Source organism: Miniopterus schreibersii (genome assembly GCF_964146895.1).
Source record: "Miniopterus schreibersii genome assembly, chromosome: 14".
NCBI classification, from domain to species: domain Eukaryota; kingdom Metazoa; phylum Chordata; class Mammalia; order Chiroptera; family Miniopteridae; genus Miniopterus; species Miniopterus schreibersii.
Genome location: NC_138114.1, coordinates 53,659,905 through 53,677,106, shown reverse-complemented (window position 1 = coordinate 53,677,106; position 17,202 = coordinate 53,659,905). Strand labels below are relative to the sequence as shown.

The following is a 17,202-nucleotide window of genomic DNA, read 5'->3' as shown; positions in this document are numbered from 1 at the left end:
CCGGGAGGACAGTTTCACCAGAAGGAACCCCGCCCCCAGTCCTGGGACTCCGGGGGCCCAGGCGGTCGTGAAGGGGCGCATTGTGCAGACAGAGGAAGCAAAATCGGAAACGCAGAGGCGACCTTCGCCTCGGATTTCCTGTGAGAGCACTGAACCCTGTGTGGACCGAACACCCCGCGTTGCAGCTTTTCCAACTGCGCCCATCGCCCCATCATTCCCTGTAGAGACCGGGGATCCCAAACCGCCATGGTCTAAGCGAAATAAGACCTCGACGGGGGGAAAGACTTTCAGATTGGGGGCAGGTCAACACTGGCATTAAAAACTGCGACTTGAGCCCTGGCCGGTTTGGCTCAGTGGTTAGAGCGCCAGCCTGTGGACTGGAGGGTCCTAGGTTCATATTCTGGCCAAGGGCGGGCACTTCTGTTGCAGGCTTGAACCCCAGCCCCACTGGGGGTGCGTGCAGGAGGCAACCAATGGATGTGTCTCTCTCACATCGATGTTTCTCTCTCTCCCTTCCACTCTCTGAAAAGCAACGGGAGCAAAATATCCTCGGGTGAATGTTAAAAAACACACACACCAAAAATCCCGGACTTGAGGAGCAAACCCTGATGCCAGGTCTGTGGCTCCCAGGACGACACTCCTTCCCAGCCCGCGCGTGGGGGCCCCTTCATGTCGCGTAGCCCCCTCCCTCCCGGCCTGTGTTGTCTTTTCTGCACTAATTTCAGCTGTTCTCCTGGTTTCTCGTACGATCCACCTGTAAACGATGGTCCTATCAGGATCTATGACGCTGACAGGCTCCTGACCTCAACACCAAACTGCCAGCTGCTTCCTTGACACCTCGGGTAGGTGGCCTGTGTCACGTGCAGTGTCCGAGCCTCCACATTCAGGACCCTCCCACCGACACCACCCCTGGATCCCAGAAGCCTCCTGGATGCTGATTCCCTGCCTGGTTCCTGTCGGCACGACCTGTCCACCCAGAAGCATCTTGAACGTCCCTTATCCCACCACCTGTAACTGGGTCATTGCCCAGCTCTCCAATGGTTCTAGTGCCCCTGCCCCTGCCTCAACGTGGACCCCACAAACCAGGCTCTGCTGAGAACTCCTTTGGACTAGGCCTCACCTTGGACTCTGTCCTTGGCCCATTTGGTCCAGTTTTAGCAAGAATCCTGCCGGGTCCATTTCGAGAAAATCCTCCACCCCTGATAACTGGCCAAATGCCTCATCCCCCCACCTGTCAAGTCCACAGGAGCAAAATCGCCCCCACCCCTAGTGTTTCCTCTTAGAAATGTCCCATCCTCGGGCCTCCACCCTACTTCTTGGCTAGAAACCCCCACTGTCCCTGGTTGTACACAGAGGGGAGCCCGGTGCCTCCCTGCCCTGGGTCCCTGCGGCGAAACCCTCCTGGATGAAACCCGCCCGGCCCCCTTTCACAGGCGCACGGGGGCTTTTTCCTTTGACGAGGGCCTGCCTTCTACCAGAATCCCGGGGGTTCAGGGCTGCCTCTAAAGTGTTATTCCACAATTAGGACTTGGAAATACAGATGGATTTAACCAGAAAGAAAGATGAGAGAGGGGGAGGGGGAGCCAGGAGACCCGTGTCTCCCTGCCCACATAGGGCCACCCCCTCCGGTGCTCCCTGCAGCCCGCATTCGCCCCTGGCCTCAGGGCTGCGGGCGACGGTTTCTGTGTCATTACCCTGCCGAGAGCAGGCACCCACTGTGCGCGTGCGCGATCAGGCCCAGTCTGAGCGGAGCTAGTTCTGCGGAAAAGAGAACCAGCAAGCCCACATCTAGGTCACCGGGGCGGGCTGCTCCCAGAGCCGCCTGGGCGCTCCGAGGCGGGCGCAGGTGGCCAGACGCGCTCCCCGACCCGCCGCCCACACCAGCAGCCGCCCACAGCCTTACCGCGAGCGGTTTCCAGGCTAGAGGTTTCTAAAGGGTCGGAACTCAGTGTCCGTCACCCTGCACGAGTGAGCGTGACCCAGGCTTTGAGGCTCCAGGGCGATCGCCCAGGAAGCTCCTGTCAAACAGCCTTTCTGTCTCGGGTTCACCGTGTCAGCTGCAGGAGGGAATTCAGGTCCCTGCTGCCTCTGATACAGGCAGGGGGTAAAGGACCCGGCAGGAGAGGCTGTAAACGTGTGTACAGTCTCGCACACATACATGCACATACACACCCCGTTACATACGCCAGCCAACCTGCCGCGCTTACAGAGTACAACTAAAGCGGGGGTTAAAAATGAAATTTTTACATGAAAATAAAACTTGCTACATGAAAACATCCTATCAACCCAGTCGTCTTCTTACAGTCCCATCAGAAAGTCTGACCTAAATCCATATAATTTCTCTCACGAGGGGGGGGGGGGGGAAAGGCTTGTTTTCACACCATTTATGTTAACAAACTTAATAAAAAGCCCTGACTGTAACCATCTCACTGGAGTTTTTTACAGTTTAGTGGCTATGAACTGAAGCTTCATAAAATATGATTTATGAATGCACGGACGCCGTGCCCACGTTTTAATTGCACCCGCTCGGATCAGAGAAGGCGCCACGCTTGTCCCATTACTCATCCCGGCGCCCCCACCGCCCGCCGCCCGGGTCCACGCTCGCCCAGCCGCGCTAATCCCGGGCCCCCGAGGCGCTGCCGGAGGCCACCCGCATCTCTCCTGCGTCGCTGGCTTTCCAGCCGCTGCGGGCCCGAAGCCCGTGTGCTTAGACATTCCCATCAGCTTCCCGATGCCGGAGCCGCTGAGCGACCGTCTCGGTTGGTTCCGAGGCAGACGAGGCTCCAGGGCACGTTTCATTATTAACCGACGGAGCAGAGGGAGGGTAAACAAAGGCGCGAGAGGAGGGCCGCCCACCCGGGCCCCTTCTGTACCTGCGTTCGGAAGACTTTCATTTCTTTCCCGGGCAGAGGGACCTTTAGGGGATGAGAGGAGCCGACTGTGGATCTGGAAGATAAACAGAAACCTTCCCAGTCTTATATTTTTATTTGCCAGGTGTATAATCTTCAGTAAATAATGTATATTATTATTTTTATGAAATCAAGGAACAGCGCAGCATCGCTCCGTTCTCCCGGGAAAGGACAGAGGATTGTAATGAACCCTTCCTCCCCTGGTCTCCTGCGTTCGCGCGCCATGCGGCAAGGGCAGGCTTCTGATGATTTAAAAACCCTCGACAAGCCAGGCGGGGAGGGAGAAGCCGTAATCAGCTAAATCGGATTTTGCTAGTAGATCAAAGAATCGCATCTGATATTTCCTTTCTACCCCGTCAGAGTGCTGAATTGGAGGTTGGGTTTAAACTGGACATCCAGTAAATATTGATACATTGATGAACCACGAGCAATCCAATTTCAGAATTAGCCCTGAGACGCCCCGAAGCTAAGATTAGTGGATACGAAGTCTCCTGCTGTGTGCAGGTGGGATCTTCATGATGACTCCCTGCCAAGGGCAGAGCTTGGCTCTGTTTGTTCTGAATGCAGTTTGCTGCGGGTGAGACTTTCTGGTTCTGATTCTGGTCGTATCAGGCTCCAGGGCACCCCGCTCCACACTGTCCCCTGTGCCATCGCCGCCCTGAGCACCGAGACCTCACTCCAAAGCTGAAGAGTAAGTTGGGTTCCGCCCCACCCCCGGTTGTGGCAACACGGAGCCCCTAGTCCCCGGGCTGGGTTAAGCTTTGCGGTGTTCAGGTCCCATTTTGGGCCCTTTCTCTTCCCCAGCATCTGGGCGACCAGTCTGGGGATTGCAGAGGGAACACTTCAAGCAGACAATTCTTCTGTCCCACACAGAGGCCCGGCCTCGCCTGCACCGTGGCCAAAGAGAAGACATAGGGGTGGGGCCGGGACTGTGGCTGGGCTGCGATGGGGAGAGTTCAATAGTTATACACCGTTTTCTGCCCCTCTCCCGGCTGCCCTACCCGGGGCCTAACTCAGTCATTGCCAATTAGCACATGATTAGTAATTATAAGAAGAGAAGAACTGACAATTAATGAGATGTTGTGCAAGTGGTTGTGGCGCTCAGTGCTCCCCATCCATCATCTCACTGGCTCCTCACAGCTGTCAGAAAGGTACGCCGTTAGCCCCACTGTGGCCACCAGGACGCCGAGGCTGAGGTCACCCATGGGTGCGACATAGCCAGGACTCAGAACAGGGTGGTCAGGCCCGAAGTGCCTGAACTTTCAGCCAGAATGTTCCAAATATTGTTATTGTTTTTACTAAGTACTATTATCTGGCTGTATGTGCCTATATGTATTCAGCCAATCTACTTACGTATGTGATCTTCTCAGACTGAGCATAGACTGGTTAAGTCAGGAAAGCTTTTCAGGAAGGAAATAAAGTACAGCAACATCAGACACAGGGTTGGAAAATAGTTAAATCCCAAGTTCAGCAGAAGAATTGAGTTATCTGTCCTTTGCTTCAAACACTGCCATTCAAGTGGGTCTGGAAGCTGGGTGTTGGGGGGGGAGGGGAGGACCAGGGTTACAGGGAGAATCTGACCCAGCAGGGATGCTAAGCTTCCTCTCCCCTGGGTTCTCGTCTTGTACAGTTCTTTTAAGCACCATTTTTAGTGTGATTTCTAAAGTAACTCTATCCAGTCTAGTGAGTCAATTAACCTGGGATGTGACAATACAGAATTAATTTTCACTCAGCAAGCTCCTGGCGCTGCATGCGGTCCTGTGCAGAGAGCCCCAGCCCCACCACGGAGCAGCAAACCCTTAAGTGCATGGGGTCAGACTGAGGACGGTCTCTCTCACTGGGCTCCCTACAGTTGGCTGCAGATGGCAAGCTAACTAGACCCCAGTGGCTTCTGTAAAAGCCTGGAGCCATCTCATACAGGCACTGGGCACCACTGCCCCAAGAATTCCCAACAACAGGGTGATTCTGGAAACTCGGCCGGCAAAAGCCCAGGTGGAATCCTTAGGGTTTTCTACATATAAGACTCTATCATCTATGAACAGAGATCATTTTATTTATTCCATTCCAATTTGGATGCCTTTTATTTCTTTTTCTTGCCTTATTACACTAGCTAGTGCTACATTGAATAGAAGTGATGAGAAAAGACATTCTTGCCTCGTTTCTGATTTCAGGAGGAACGCTGTCAGTCATTCACCATTGAGTATGACATTTGCTGTGGGTTTTTTCATATGTGACTTTCCTTACGTTGAGGTCATTCCCTTCTAGTCTTAGCTTGTTGAATGTGAGTATATTCATCAATTTTTCCCCCACTTTCTCCCACTAGAATGTGAACTCCACACAGCTGGTTCTTTGTTCGTGGCTATAATCCCAACACCTAGACCAGTTCCAGGCCCATAGTGTATCTTTGAAAATATTGTATATGAATGAAACGACGAATGAAACGACAGTGAAATCCCAGAGAAAATGCTTATGATATACTGTAATGCAACAGGTAACATAACTGGATGTCTCCTGTGATCTCCACTAAGTAAAAAATAACATTTTATGGAAGCAGCAGACACAAATGGATATATGTAGCACTCTTTCTACATGGAAAATACTTTTCCTAATAAATGAAGGGTATTCCTCTAGTTCTTACTATATCCTGTTGCTGGGAGAGACTGATCAGCCCAACCTATTTTCTCAGTCCTTTCAAGACCTTGTCTCCCTTGGTCTCCAAAGCTCTCAGTGTGCTATTGACTGAACTGCAGCAGCAACTTTGCCACCTAATAGGGGGGAAGATTTAAGACCCTGTTTTCTACCTCTGGTCTCAGTGCTCCTGGGGTCCCACAGGGACCCATCACCCCGGGCTCACCACATGCCAGACAATTATTAGTCACTCCTCCAAAAACTCTGAGAGAAGTATAATTATTATTCCATTTTACGGATGTGGAAGTTGAGGCACAGAGAAGTTAAGTCAGTTGCCCAAACCCCCCCCCCCACACACACACACACGTACTAAGCAAGTAAAGGAGCCCAGATTGGAGCCTGGGTATTAGGGTCACTCCTGGGGGGAAGAAAACTCTGATTAGGATCAGACGCATTAAAAGAATCACGATCCCTCACAATCATAGGAAGTGTTCCTGTTGCAAAGCTTTTAGACACATTACCTCACTTTTATTCTTCAAAGTCCCTGAGAGGTGGCCAGAGCACATAGAGGTTTTATAATATAACAAAACCAAGTCCCAGAGAGGGTAAGAGACATAACTACCCAGGAACAAAATACGGTGGCTCTGGCAGCTACACCTGCCCACCAACCCTGGCCCTGGTCTGACTCTTTTCCATACCCCCCATATCACTCCACAGCACCTGTCCACCTGCCACCCCAAGTCCAACCTTCCCACCTTCCCACCTGCCACCCCGAGTCCAACATTAACCGGCACCATCACACACAGAAATTCTGTGCTCAAGCCCGACCCCAGCCAGGACAGTGACAGGGTGGACAGCACTTTGATCTACAAGTTCCATCAGGAGCCAGAAGCTGTGCACTAGCAAGATTTGAATGTTGTAGATACAGTAACACTGGAACCTTCCATTTATATAAAACGAAATACTTCACAAAAGAACTTTCACTTTCTCTCACTGGATTCTCCCCGGTTCTGCCATAACAGCTGGGCTCTAATGAGCACATACACTATGGTTTTTATGTGTTTTTTGTTTACTGTCTCTCCCTTGAAAATATCCGAGTGCTCACTATGGACCCATAATCCCTTATCTGCAATTCTGAAATCCACAAAGCTTTGAAATCTGAGAGTTTTCCCTTCTGAATTTGTAGAAAAGTAATCTGACAGCAAAACCTTCCTTGAACTAACCTGAGGCTATTTATAATATTAATTTATTCCATTTAGTGTGAATATTCATACACTTTATTGCAAAAACACCAGTGAGCTTAATTACAGGGTGCTAGTCAGATCCCACTGGGAATGTCGTGTGATATTTCCTTTCTGAAGCAAAATTAAGAAATCGTGGTTGAATCACGTTTGGCCCCAAGAGTTTTGGATGGAGAATGGTGGTGGCTGGGCACAGCAGATATTTAATGAACTTCTCAGCCTCTGGGTGAGGGTTTTCCATACACCCCTCGTCCAGTCCCCACAAGGCAGGTATTCTCTCTGCATTTAACAGATAAGGACATGGGGGTATGGAGAATTAGGGGGTTCCCTCTAGGCCACGGAGCTGCTAGATGCCAGAGCCAGGACCCTCCTCCTCCTAGAATGTAGTGTTCTCAGCAGCCCCCATATTAGTGTGTGCATGTGTGCATGTGCATATGCCTGTATGTGCACACACATGTGCACGTGTGTATGTGTGCGTGCATGTGCACATGTGTGTGCATGTGTACATGCATGTGTGTGCATGTGTATGTGTTTGCAGGGTGGTGGAGGTAATAGTTAGAGACGTCTCCTGGGCCTGTAAGGCACTGAGAAAGGAAAACGGTCTGACATTTATATGCCCTAGGAAAGTAGTGAGGGGAGAAGACAGGAATCCCCAGGCTGCACGTTGCCTCTTCTGGACACATTCACAACAAATACAGAGGAGTCCCCGCCTGCTTCTATCCCAAGAAGTCAAAGACCAAGGGTGCACTTTGGCTGGGTCTTTTCTCTGGGATAAGGGCAGACATCGTTGGGGTCAGCCAGCAGAAAAACAGGGAAGAGGGCCGTGTCTTTTCAGCACCCCTGTGCCTTCTCCTGGGGACGCTGGAGGTCCCACGAGAGGGCAGGCAGCAAGCACGCGGTGTGGAAGGTTCCGGGCCGGGCTGCCGGTGGGTTGACGTAGCCTCTCTCGGGGCGAGAGCACCCGCGTCATGGCGAATCTAGATGCACGATTGATCATGGCCAGCTTTGCATGTTTGTTTTCAATCTTCTGAACTCTCTTCTGCAACAGTAATTAATGTCAGAGCAGTTCATGGATCAACAGTGTATTTTCCGGCTAATGCAACATTGCACCTACAGTAACTCAGAACGGAGATCTATCACTCTGCCCCGACTCCCGCTTCATGCTCCGTCTCCTCCTGTTTACATCTGCCTTCACTTTTTCTAATCTAAAATAAATCAGCATGAAACGCATTAGATTTTTCATTTAGATTCTCAATTGCCTTTTATTACTGAGATAATATCCTTTATCTGATTGCAAATGGCAGGATTGTTCCCTTGTCAGGATCCGAATGAAGATGCCGCAGTTCAGTCTTCGGGCCTCTCCCCGTGTCCTTCACCTCTGTTTCCAAGGGCGGGGTCTGCCGGGATTCTGGCTTGAAAATGAGACAGATCGGGGTGGAGGGGGATGTGTTATTTTGATTGTCCCCTTGGGAGACGCACGTTGGGAGACAGCCTCCCCCGGCTCGGCTGGAGATGTCTGTGCCAACACCGGGCACAGGGGCGCCAGTTGCTCCCTAGTGGAGGCGTGTTAATCACCCCGTTGCACAGTCAAGTTGAGCTGAACTGTTTTGTCCATCCAAGACCGAGCTTTCCCCTGATCCCATCAGCTGCCTTTCGGCGAGTCCCTTTCACTGTCTCCTGTCATCAGCAGCATCTTCTCCTGACTTCAGAATGTGAGCGGATGATTCTAAAAACCGAATCCATTTCTTGTGCCCGTGGGAACTCCCTTCCCCGGTCACTGTCCCCTGTCCCTCAGTCAGAGCCCCGGAACTGCTTGAAATATTTCAACGGGGACTCGAGTTACTCCGACTGTGAAAAACCTGAGCAAGTTCTGAGAATTCAATCACCCGCCCAGCCCAACACCGTTTCATTCCATCGCCGTGGCTTTTGAAAGGCACAGAGACGAACAGAGAAAAGACGCAGGTGTTTCGGTTGCCCGGCTCCCCCGCGCGCGGAGCTCGGGCCGGGCATGGCCTCGTCGCTCACACGGCCGGTTGCTTCTATCACCCTCTATCCGCCCAGACGGACAGAAAGCGATGGAAAGGGGAATTTTACAGCTGACTCACAGCTTCTCGGAGTTAGGAGAAGTGATGCTTTTGACTTGGTGAGCAACAGCTGGTCCTTAAGGGCTCTGTCACAGGACAGTGGCAGAGGGCACAGCCCGGTCCAGCCGAAATGCTTCCCAGGCATTAAGCAACCCCCATGGCAACTCGAGAGGGAAGGTTCCTCTACCATCCCACTCTACTGGTAAGGAGACGTTGTTCTTGATATTACCGTTAATAATAACACCAACAATAAGGCATAAGCTACTGGGCGTTGCTGAGCTCTTTCCGTGAGCCAAGCACCACCCACGGTCCCTCCATTCACCACCCTATTCAACCCCCACAAATGCCCCGGGCGAAGGGGAGACTAACTCCATTTGTATATGTGGAGATGTTCACGCCAAGTCAGACTCACTAAACAGCAGACTCGGGGTAAAAATCCCAGTCTGCCTGAATCAGGGCCCACGCCCGCCCTCCTCTGTGGTCTCAATGGAACATCGACCGTTTAACTGAGATGCTAAAAATGGTCACAAAAACTCACCACGTTCACAAAACTACATACTTCCAGATTTCACTTCTAGAACTTGCCAGAACCGGCAACGCTTAGGGGCAGAGAGCAGACCAGTGGCCGCGGGGGTGGGGGTGGGGGTGGGGGCACTGGGTACAAAGGGCTCGGGAACTTTCGGGGCGGGTGGGACACCCTCTATCGTGATTCAGGACTCGTTACAGGACCGCACACATTTGTCAAAACAGACTGAACTGTGCACTTACAAATGTATGAATATTAATGTATGTAAATGATGCCGCACAAGGCTGCCTGTTCCTTTAACGTATCATAAATAACCTCCGATTTAGTCAGAGTTTCAATTCACCGAACACAGAGCTGGTGAGAGGAGCGAGGCGCGGGCTCCGGCCGCAGGATCTCAGCACCTGAGGAGGGAGCTGTCTGGGGGCAGGACCGGGGGGGGGGGGGGCAGGGGGCACTGGGCGGGACCCGGGCAGGGGGGGCACCGGGGGGGGGCACCGGGTGGGACCCGGGCGGGGGGGGGCACCGGGCAGGACCCGGGCGGGGGGGCACCGGGGGGGGGCACCGGGTGGGACCCGGGCGGGGGGGGGCACCGGGGGGCAGCCCAGGGGCCTGTATTCAGAAGGCCACGCGCTTGGGTCAGTGTCGTCATCTCAAATCTTATTTTTTTTTATTATGGTAAAATGTACATAACATAACATTTGCCGTTTCAGTGTACAATTCAGGGAGATTAATTAGCACATTCACACGACTGTGGTAGGACCATCAGCAGCAGCGTCTCCAGGACTCTCACCCTCTCAGACCGAGGCCCTGGGCCCCCTAAACACTAACCCTCACCCCTCCACCTGCCCTGCTGGCACCACGCCGCTTTCTGTCTCTGTGGGTACATTCCAGGTGCCTCGTAAAAATGGAGTCAAATACTACACGTCCCGTTGTGACCGGCGCGTCTCAGCAGGATGTCCGCCGGCCGGGTCCATCCACGGCAGGGGAGTGGCCTTTTCACCGCTGCTCGTGTCCTCTGATGACCACGAGCGTTTCATTTTGATGAAGTCCCGTTCATTCATTCTTTCCTTTTGGGCCTGTGGCTTTGGTCCTGCCATCTAGAATTTTTTAACAGTGTTATCTTTGGACTCTGCTTTGTAGGTGATGTCCCGGGAGACAGTGGAGTGTGAGCAGAGAGAGACGCACGCAGGGTGGGTGTTTGCTGGTCTCCTCACTCTCCGTTCCCATCAGGCGTTCAGGTGTCCCCAGCCCAGAACGCGGTGGACCCACAAGTACGTCTAAGACCCAGTGAGCGGAGAGCTGGCCACCCGAGAGGCCGTGCCTCCCACTGGGCCCAGACTTTCTGCAGAGGCAGGAGGGGGTAACGGGTCCTGAGGAACCAATAACCGGCCAACCTGGGAAGGACGGGACAACCCAGTTCCCTTCCTCTCAGTCCCTCCTGTGCCAGCAGCGAGACAAAGGCAGAGAGCGAGGGTAGGATGTGATTATATCAAAAAAAAGTCAGTGGGGTTTGCAGTCTCAGCTGCAGCAGCAGTAAGCACGAAACACGCCCACACACGCATGTGCGAGATTAAAACGAAAACTGTCATTCAGCGATTCCACAGGGGTTAAATGCTTTTATCTTTTTTAATTTAATTTTTTATTATTATTATTTTTGAATCCTCACCTGAGGATATTTTTTCCATTGCTTTTCAGAGAGAGTGGAAGGGAGGGAGAGAGAGAGAGAAACACCAATGCGAGAGAGACACATAGATTGGTTGCCTCCCGCACACGCCCCGACCAGGGCCAGGGATCAAGCCTGCAACTGAGTACATGCTCTTGGCCGGACCTGAACCTGGGCCCTTCAGTCCGCAGGCCGACGCTCTAACCACGGAGCCAAACCAGCCGGGGCTTATCTTCTTTTAAAAACTGGCATCACACAATCTAAAGATGAACAGTGAGGCTTGGCCAGTGTGGCTCAGGGGTTGAGCGTCAACCCAGGAACCAGGAGGTCACAGTTGGGTTCCCAGTCAGGGCACACGCCCGGGTTGTGGGCTCGACCCCTAGTAGGGGGCGCGCAGGAGGCAGCCGATCGATGTTGATGTTTCTCTCTGATCGATGTTTCTCTTTCTCTCCCCCTCTCCCTTCCTCTCTCTCTAAAAATCAATAGAAACATATATTTTTTTAAAAAGATGAACAGTGAAGTTCATGGTAGTAACAGAACATTCTAATTTTTCCTTAGCTAAACCAACATTAAATAGCAGATAAAAGGCACCACGACAAATGGAGAGAAAGGCCCCGGGAGAAAGGAAAGGATTCCGTTTTGCTCCTTTTTAGAGCAGAGCACATCTTCACTGTGCACCAGTCGCCAAGCCTGAGCAAGCGGCCACGCGTGGCGCTGTTTCAGGAGGCCTCCGTCGTTTACTCCCCGTGAGACAGCCAGCGCGGTGACCCCCACGCACTGAGGGCCAGACAGCTTCTTTCCTGGACATCAGCCCAGCAGTGGGCACAGGGTGCGGGTCTGAGCTCCCTGCATCGCCCACACACCCCTGGGCCCCTCTCTGAAGACCCATCAATCCGGACCCGGTCCCTGTGGCACACGTGGCCTCACCCATCACCACGGCAGCTCCCCCGAAACTATAAAGCCACACGAAGCAGCTACGCCGGCGCCGAGCGCTGGGAAGCCGGCCGCGCTCGGGACTCGTTAGTGAGGCCTGGAGCACACTGTTGCTAAAGTAATGAGTTTCCTGAACTCTGCCCAGAGCTGGATCAGAGGCATCTGAGCCCCCGGCCGGGGAGCCCCTCGGGGACTGACCCGGTCGCCTCGGGCTGCAGGCTGCTTGGCTGGCGACTGGCTTCTGGCCTCCCATACAGAATGGCGGGCGATTGGCTGTCTACTTTAAGAGACTAATTCCCTGTCTGTCTTCAGCCCTATTTGTTTCTCTGATACATTATTATTCTGAAGCCCTGTTGTTTTTCGAGGTGCTCATTCTTGGAGCTGTCTCAGAGTCCTTTCTGGATGGGGGAGCAATATAAATTAGACTCACAGAAAGGAAATTGAACAATTTCTCCATTTGGAATGTGATTAACACAGGGAGATAAAATGAGTGGCCTCTAATTTGGAGCTTCACTTGGGAAAATTAGAGCTGATGTCTGTCTGTCTGTTGATCACTGAAAAATCAGTGGCTCTTTAAGGGACCCTGACATAAACATTGAATTGGATCTCTTCCATACATGATGTCATAACCATCATTCACCCTGGCCTCAGGTTTTCATCTAAAACACATGCCATGCACTTTCGTTCATTCATTCATTCATTCATTCATTCATTCATTCATTTGTTCATTCACTCATCCATCCATCCATCCATCCATCCATCCATCCATCCATCCATCCATCCATCCACTCATCCACCCAATGTCTCTTGAAGGCTGACCTGGTACTGGGGACACAGTGCTGAGCCAGAGCAGATTAGGGGCACCTTTCATCATGAAACTCCCAGAGGCTCCAATTCATGTGCCTCCAATTCCTTTTTATTTCCTTTTCTGCAAAGATACAGAAGTCTAAAATATATTGTGGTTGGCAGAATGCTCAGATGGCCCCCAAGATTCACACCCCTTGGTGCCCATGTCCTCGATGTTCTCTCTCCTTTGAGTGTGAGCAAAACCTGTCGACATGATGGACTGTCACTTCCACAATTTTATGGGGCACAAAAGTTTTTAGACATCATTAAGGTTGCTAATCAGTTGATGTTGAGTCACTCAAAGGGAAGCTATACCGGGTGGGCCTGCCCTAATCAGGTGTGTCTTTTAAAAGGAGCCAGAGAGAATCAAAGCAGCAGAGATGGTCCTGCCGGCCTTGAAAAAGCAAACAGACCTGTTGTAAATTGCCTAGGGATGGACCCACATGGCAAGGACCCGAGGACAGCCTCAAGGAGCTGGGAGTGCTGGCCGACAGCCAGTCAGAAAGTGGAGACTTCTGTCCTATGACCACAGAAACTGAAGAGAGCTTGGGCAGCAGGAACAGAGGGTAATGAGGACCCACATGAGACCTAGGAACTGATGGGGAGCTTAGGGAAGGGCCATGGGAAGAAAAGATGCCCGGGGTGGAAAGAGAGAGGAAGTCACAGGGCACTGTGCCTCTAGCGCCACTCAGTGCTGGCACAGCTGACCTCCTATGTGGTCCACTCTGAAGTCCCAGGGGTCCCAGCTGCATCGTCGGGACAAATGCTGCTCCCCCCTCCCCCAGCACCATGCAAGAAGCACAGCCTCAGAGTGGGACATAACTAGTATGGGTCCTCCTTCTGCCACTCCTCCGATGTCCCGGGCAGTCTGGTGTCTTGGGCAGTCTGCATCACTATTCTGGGTCCCACAGCATTTCCTCTTTGGAAAATCAGGGCTCATGTCCTGACACAGCTGCAGTGAAGATCAATGGGGCCATTCAGGGCTCCTCCAACACCGATCCCTTTGTGCCAGCTCCGCCTCGCCTCTGTCCTTGCACACAGCAGCCCAGCCCTGGCATGGCCCTCTCTGGGCACCTCCTCTCCCCACTCCATGACCTCCGTGACCTTCACGCCGGCTTTGCTAACACAGGCAGCTCACGTGGGCGTCTCTGTCATTTTCTCCTGATTTTATGCAGTTGGAAAATACTGGCCCAGTTACGGCTGTCTTGACTTCTGAAATCTACCAGGTAAGCATGCAGGGGTAGAAGGGCCCTCCAAATGCTGTTAATAGTTTGGGGCATTTTGGAGTCAGCAGGGATCACGCTCTGCAAACAGGAAGACTGGGCGGTTCACCCCCTCGGCACCGTCGGCTTCCAACCCTAGTTACCGGTCAGCACAACGGGTCAGCTCCTCGTTCCCGTTAAGGGTGGTTTCAGTGAGAGAGTGAGCGTGGCCGGCCCCAGCCGAGCGAGGCCGGGTCACCGCTGGGCTCGGGTAAGAGGCGGCACCTCCACGCGTTCACACAGCTCAGGACGGCCGCCATCCTAGGAAAACGCCCGTCATAGGCCTTACATTCAGCCTAGCAGACTTGCAGGTCCTCATGGGAAGGACTTGGAATCCATAAAGTTTTACAGAAACAAAACCTCCCAGACTCACATTTGCGGGAGAACCGGCTCATTGCCTTCATCGGGCACCTTCCTGCACTGAGCGTCCACAAAGTCCAGGGACTTGGCTCGTTTCTCACCCCATCGAGTACCTTACGGAAAAGCCCAGCACGTTAACCAGCGGCCTTGGAGCCTGCAGGAGAGAAGGGGCGGCTGGGCCACGTCTAACAGGACCCAGGGGCGGTTCACTGGACTCTCTCATCAGTTCAGCATGGAAACTGAGCAGGAAAGTTGCCTTTTCCCAAGTCTCATAATTGAGATGGTGCTGAATAATCTGAACAGTTCAATGCATGTGGAATATTTTAGATTCTGAACTGAGCTTGGAACTCAGAGGGACAGGAAGCATGGATCCTATCTGATGGTTTTCAAAGTGAATCTGCCCTTGAGTTGACGAAGCAGGCCCTGCCTGGACCACCTCTCCAGTCACCGTGAGCACCGTCCAGCTGTCCTGCCTGGACCACCTCTCCAGTCACAGCAAGGACCATTCAGCTGGCCCTGCCTGATGGCTGTGGGAGGGTCTCAGGCTCACTTTACCCTAAGACTTCAGACTCCGGGTTCCATTCAAGCAGCCGGCACACAACCTCCACTGTTGCCTGTAACTGGTAATACAGGGGGGAGGGCGGGCAGTTTGGCTACAAAAAAATTTGTAGCTGCGACTGTCGCTAAGCTCTGTTTTGTACAACCTCCTGCAAAGATGCATTTTTACCACACTATTACCTGCAATGTTGCTTCAGGAATAAAGGAAGTTTTGTGCATGAAAAAAAAAAAAAAATTGGGACACAAGAGCTGCTCTCTGCCATTCAGGGCTTAAAACGTAGCCAGGGACACTTTGTCCAATACAAGGCGATGTAACTCAACAAGCGCTTCTCTCTGGAGGGATGAAAATAACCCCAGTGGAAGTCACACGATGACAAAATTCTGTCACCATCTGATTAATTACCTGTGAGTAATAATAACATCTCTGGTTTATTTCAAGTGTATCCTAACTGCACACCTTTGGCTCTGGTTCGCTGGGCAAGGAACTAATGAACAACTGTTACCGAATTTCATTAACACCATTATTTCCGCGGCCTTTATACCTCTGTTGTGAGCGTGGAAACTCACCATCCCGGGGCCAGGCCTGGAGGACCCAGCCTTGCACCCTGCAGAGCAGGTTCTCCCGTTGCCCTGGAATAAGGAAGCCAGTGTGGGGAACAAAAGCCGGGGAGCAGTCGCCAGCATTCATGGGGAGCCCTTCCTAAGAATAGCATCGATATTCAGAAAGGTTACCTTTTCATAAAACATTAGCGATTTGCATGTTGCCTTTTTCAAAAAAAGATGGGTAAGTGAGCTATATGGGAGCCGATTACAGCGTCATTCATAATTAATTCCCTGTACAATAAAGAGCGATCAGATTTCATGTGTGTTTACTCTCTGAAAGACAACTGCTTGCGGCTTATCTTAGCTCCAGAATACAAATATGCTTCAGAGTAATTTGTTTATCTCATTTTGACACCCTAAATCCCCAAAGTCCCTTTTCTCCCACGAAGGGAGTCCCTGCTTGAGAACCTGAGCTCACCCTCAAAACAGAAAAGACCATTCTTACCGGCCTAACTTAAATCATCCCACCTTCACTCGATCAAGGCAGGCCGTATTTATTCTGCTGCCTAATGCATCAGGAAACAAATAGGAACTTGTTTTTAAAGACAGATGATTGCAAATTTACAGCGCTAAGAATATCTAACCCACAGAAGTGCCCTGCATCGGTACCTGTGGATACAAATTATCCAGCTCCTCGGAGCACTAATGAATGTTTGCAAATGCAGACATGTGTCAAGTGTAAATGACATTCATCCAATAGGCTTCTCCCTGCCCCATATTTCAAAACCTGAAATGGCTTTTCCAAGACCCCTGGGGAAAACCGCAAACGAATGATTACTTTATTAATGCGGAGAGAGCATCGGAGCCGGGCGAATGCTAAACGACGCCTCCGAGCCCCTGCCTGAGGCGTGTGCCCCGCTCCCGCCCAGGCCGGCTGTACCTTGTATTTGCTGGCCGGCTGCTCGGCTGTCCTCAGGCCTTGATACATTCGGATGACACACACCTTGGCTCTTCTCTGGGAGGGAAACCAGTTGCTCTTCACGAAATCCATGACCATCACATGGTCTTTCAACTCCGTGCTGAACGCTTTTATCTGGAAAGTGCGGTGCCGGGCCGCGTCTGCGTGGCGGGCGGCGCCCGGGCCCCGAGGAGCGCCTGCAGGAATTCCAGGGTGCTGCATGGCACGCGCGATCTTGTGACTTGGGCGCGCGAGCCTGGCAGACACAATTTTCTTTGTTTAATCCAGGTATTGAGTGCAGCAGGAGGGACTCGGGAAGTGCCCCAGCTCCGACCTCTCCCGGCGTTTTCCAGCTCCGGGCTCCTTGCCCCCATGCCCCAGCTGCCAAAGGTGCAGACGTGTGCGTGGGGCTCCGCAGGGTGACCTTTACGGGCCATAAAAGGACTCCTTGCTGCTGCCCATCCGTCCCCGAGTTTCCACCCGTGTTTTCCAGTCGCCTGAGTTCTTCTCTGGTTTCAAAGACACATTTCTCGTGCCCGCTGCCCTCACGGTCCGAACACAGAGCCCGCCTGGTGACAGTGAGGCTCCCTGTGTTTTCTGTCTCAGGCCCTCGAATCCAAATAAATAATTTACGGGATGCCGGACAAAGGAGCCAGGAGTGATTGTTGCTGCTTTTTACAGTTTCTGCTGT

General features: G+C 52.3%; 1 protein-coding gene across 1 annotated transcript in view; it reads right to left on the bottom strand.

The window, feature by feature from the left end:
* LOC308567032 ((E2-independent) E3 ubiquitin-conjugating enzyme FATS) overlaps positions 1–16,733 on the bottom strand; it is a gene marked incomplete at its 5' end in the record, with an annotated part of 106,283 nt that extends 89,550 nt beyond the window's left edge. Inside the window, one exon of the mRNA XM_081158165.1 lies at positions 16,494–16,733. Coding sequence (XP_081014291.1) covers positions 16,494–16,733 — 240 coding nt within the window. The remainder of the gene's footprint in view (positions 1–16,493) is intronic.
* Between the last annotated feature and the right edge of the window lie 469 nt (positions 16,734–17,202).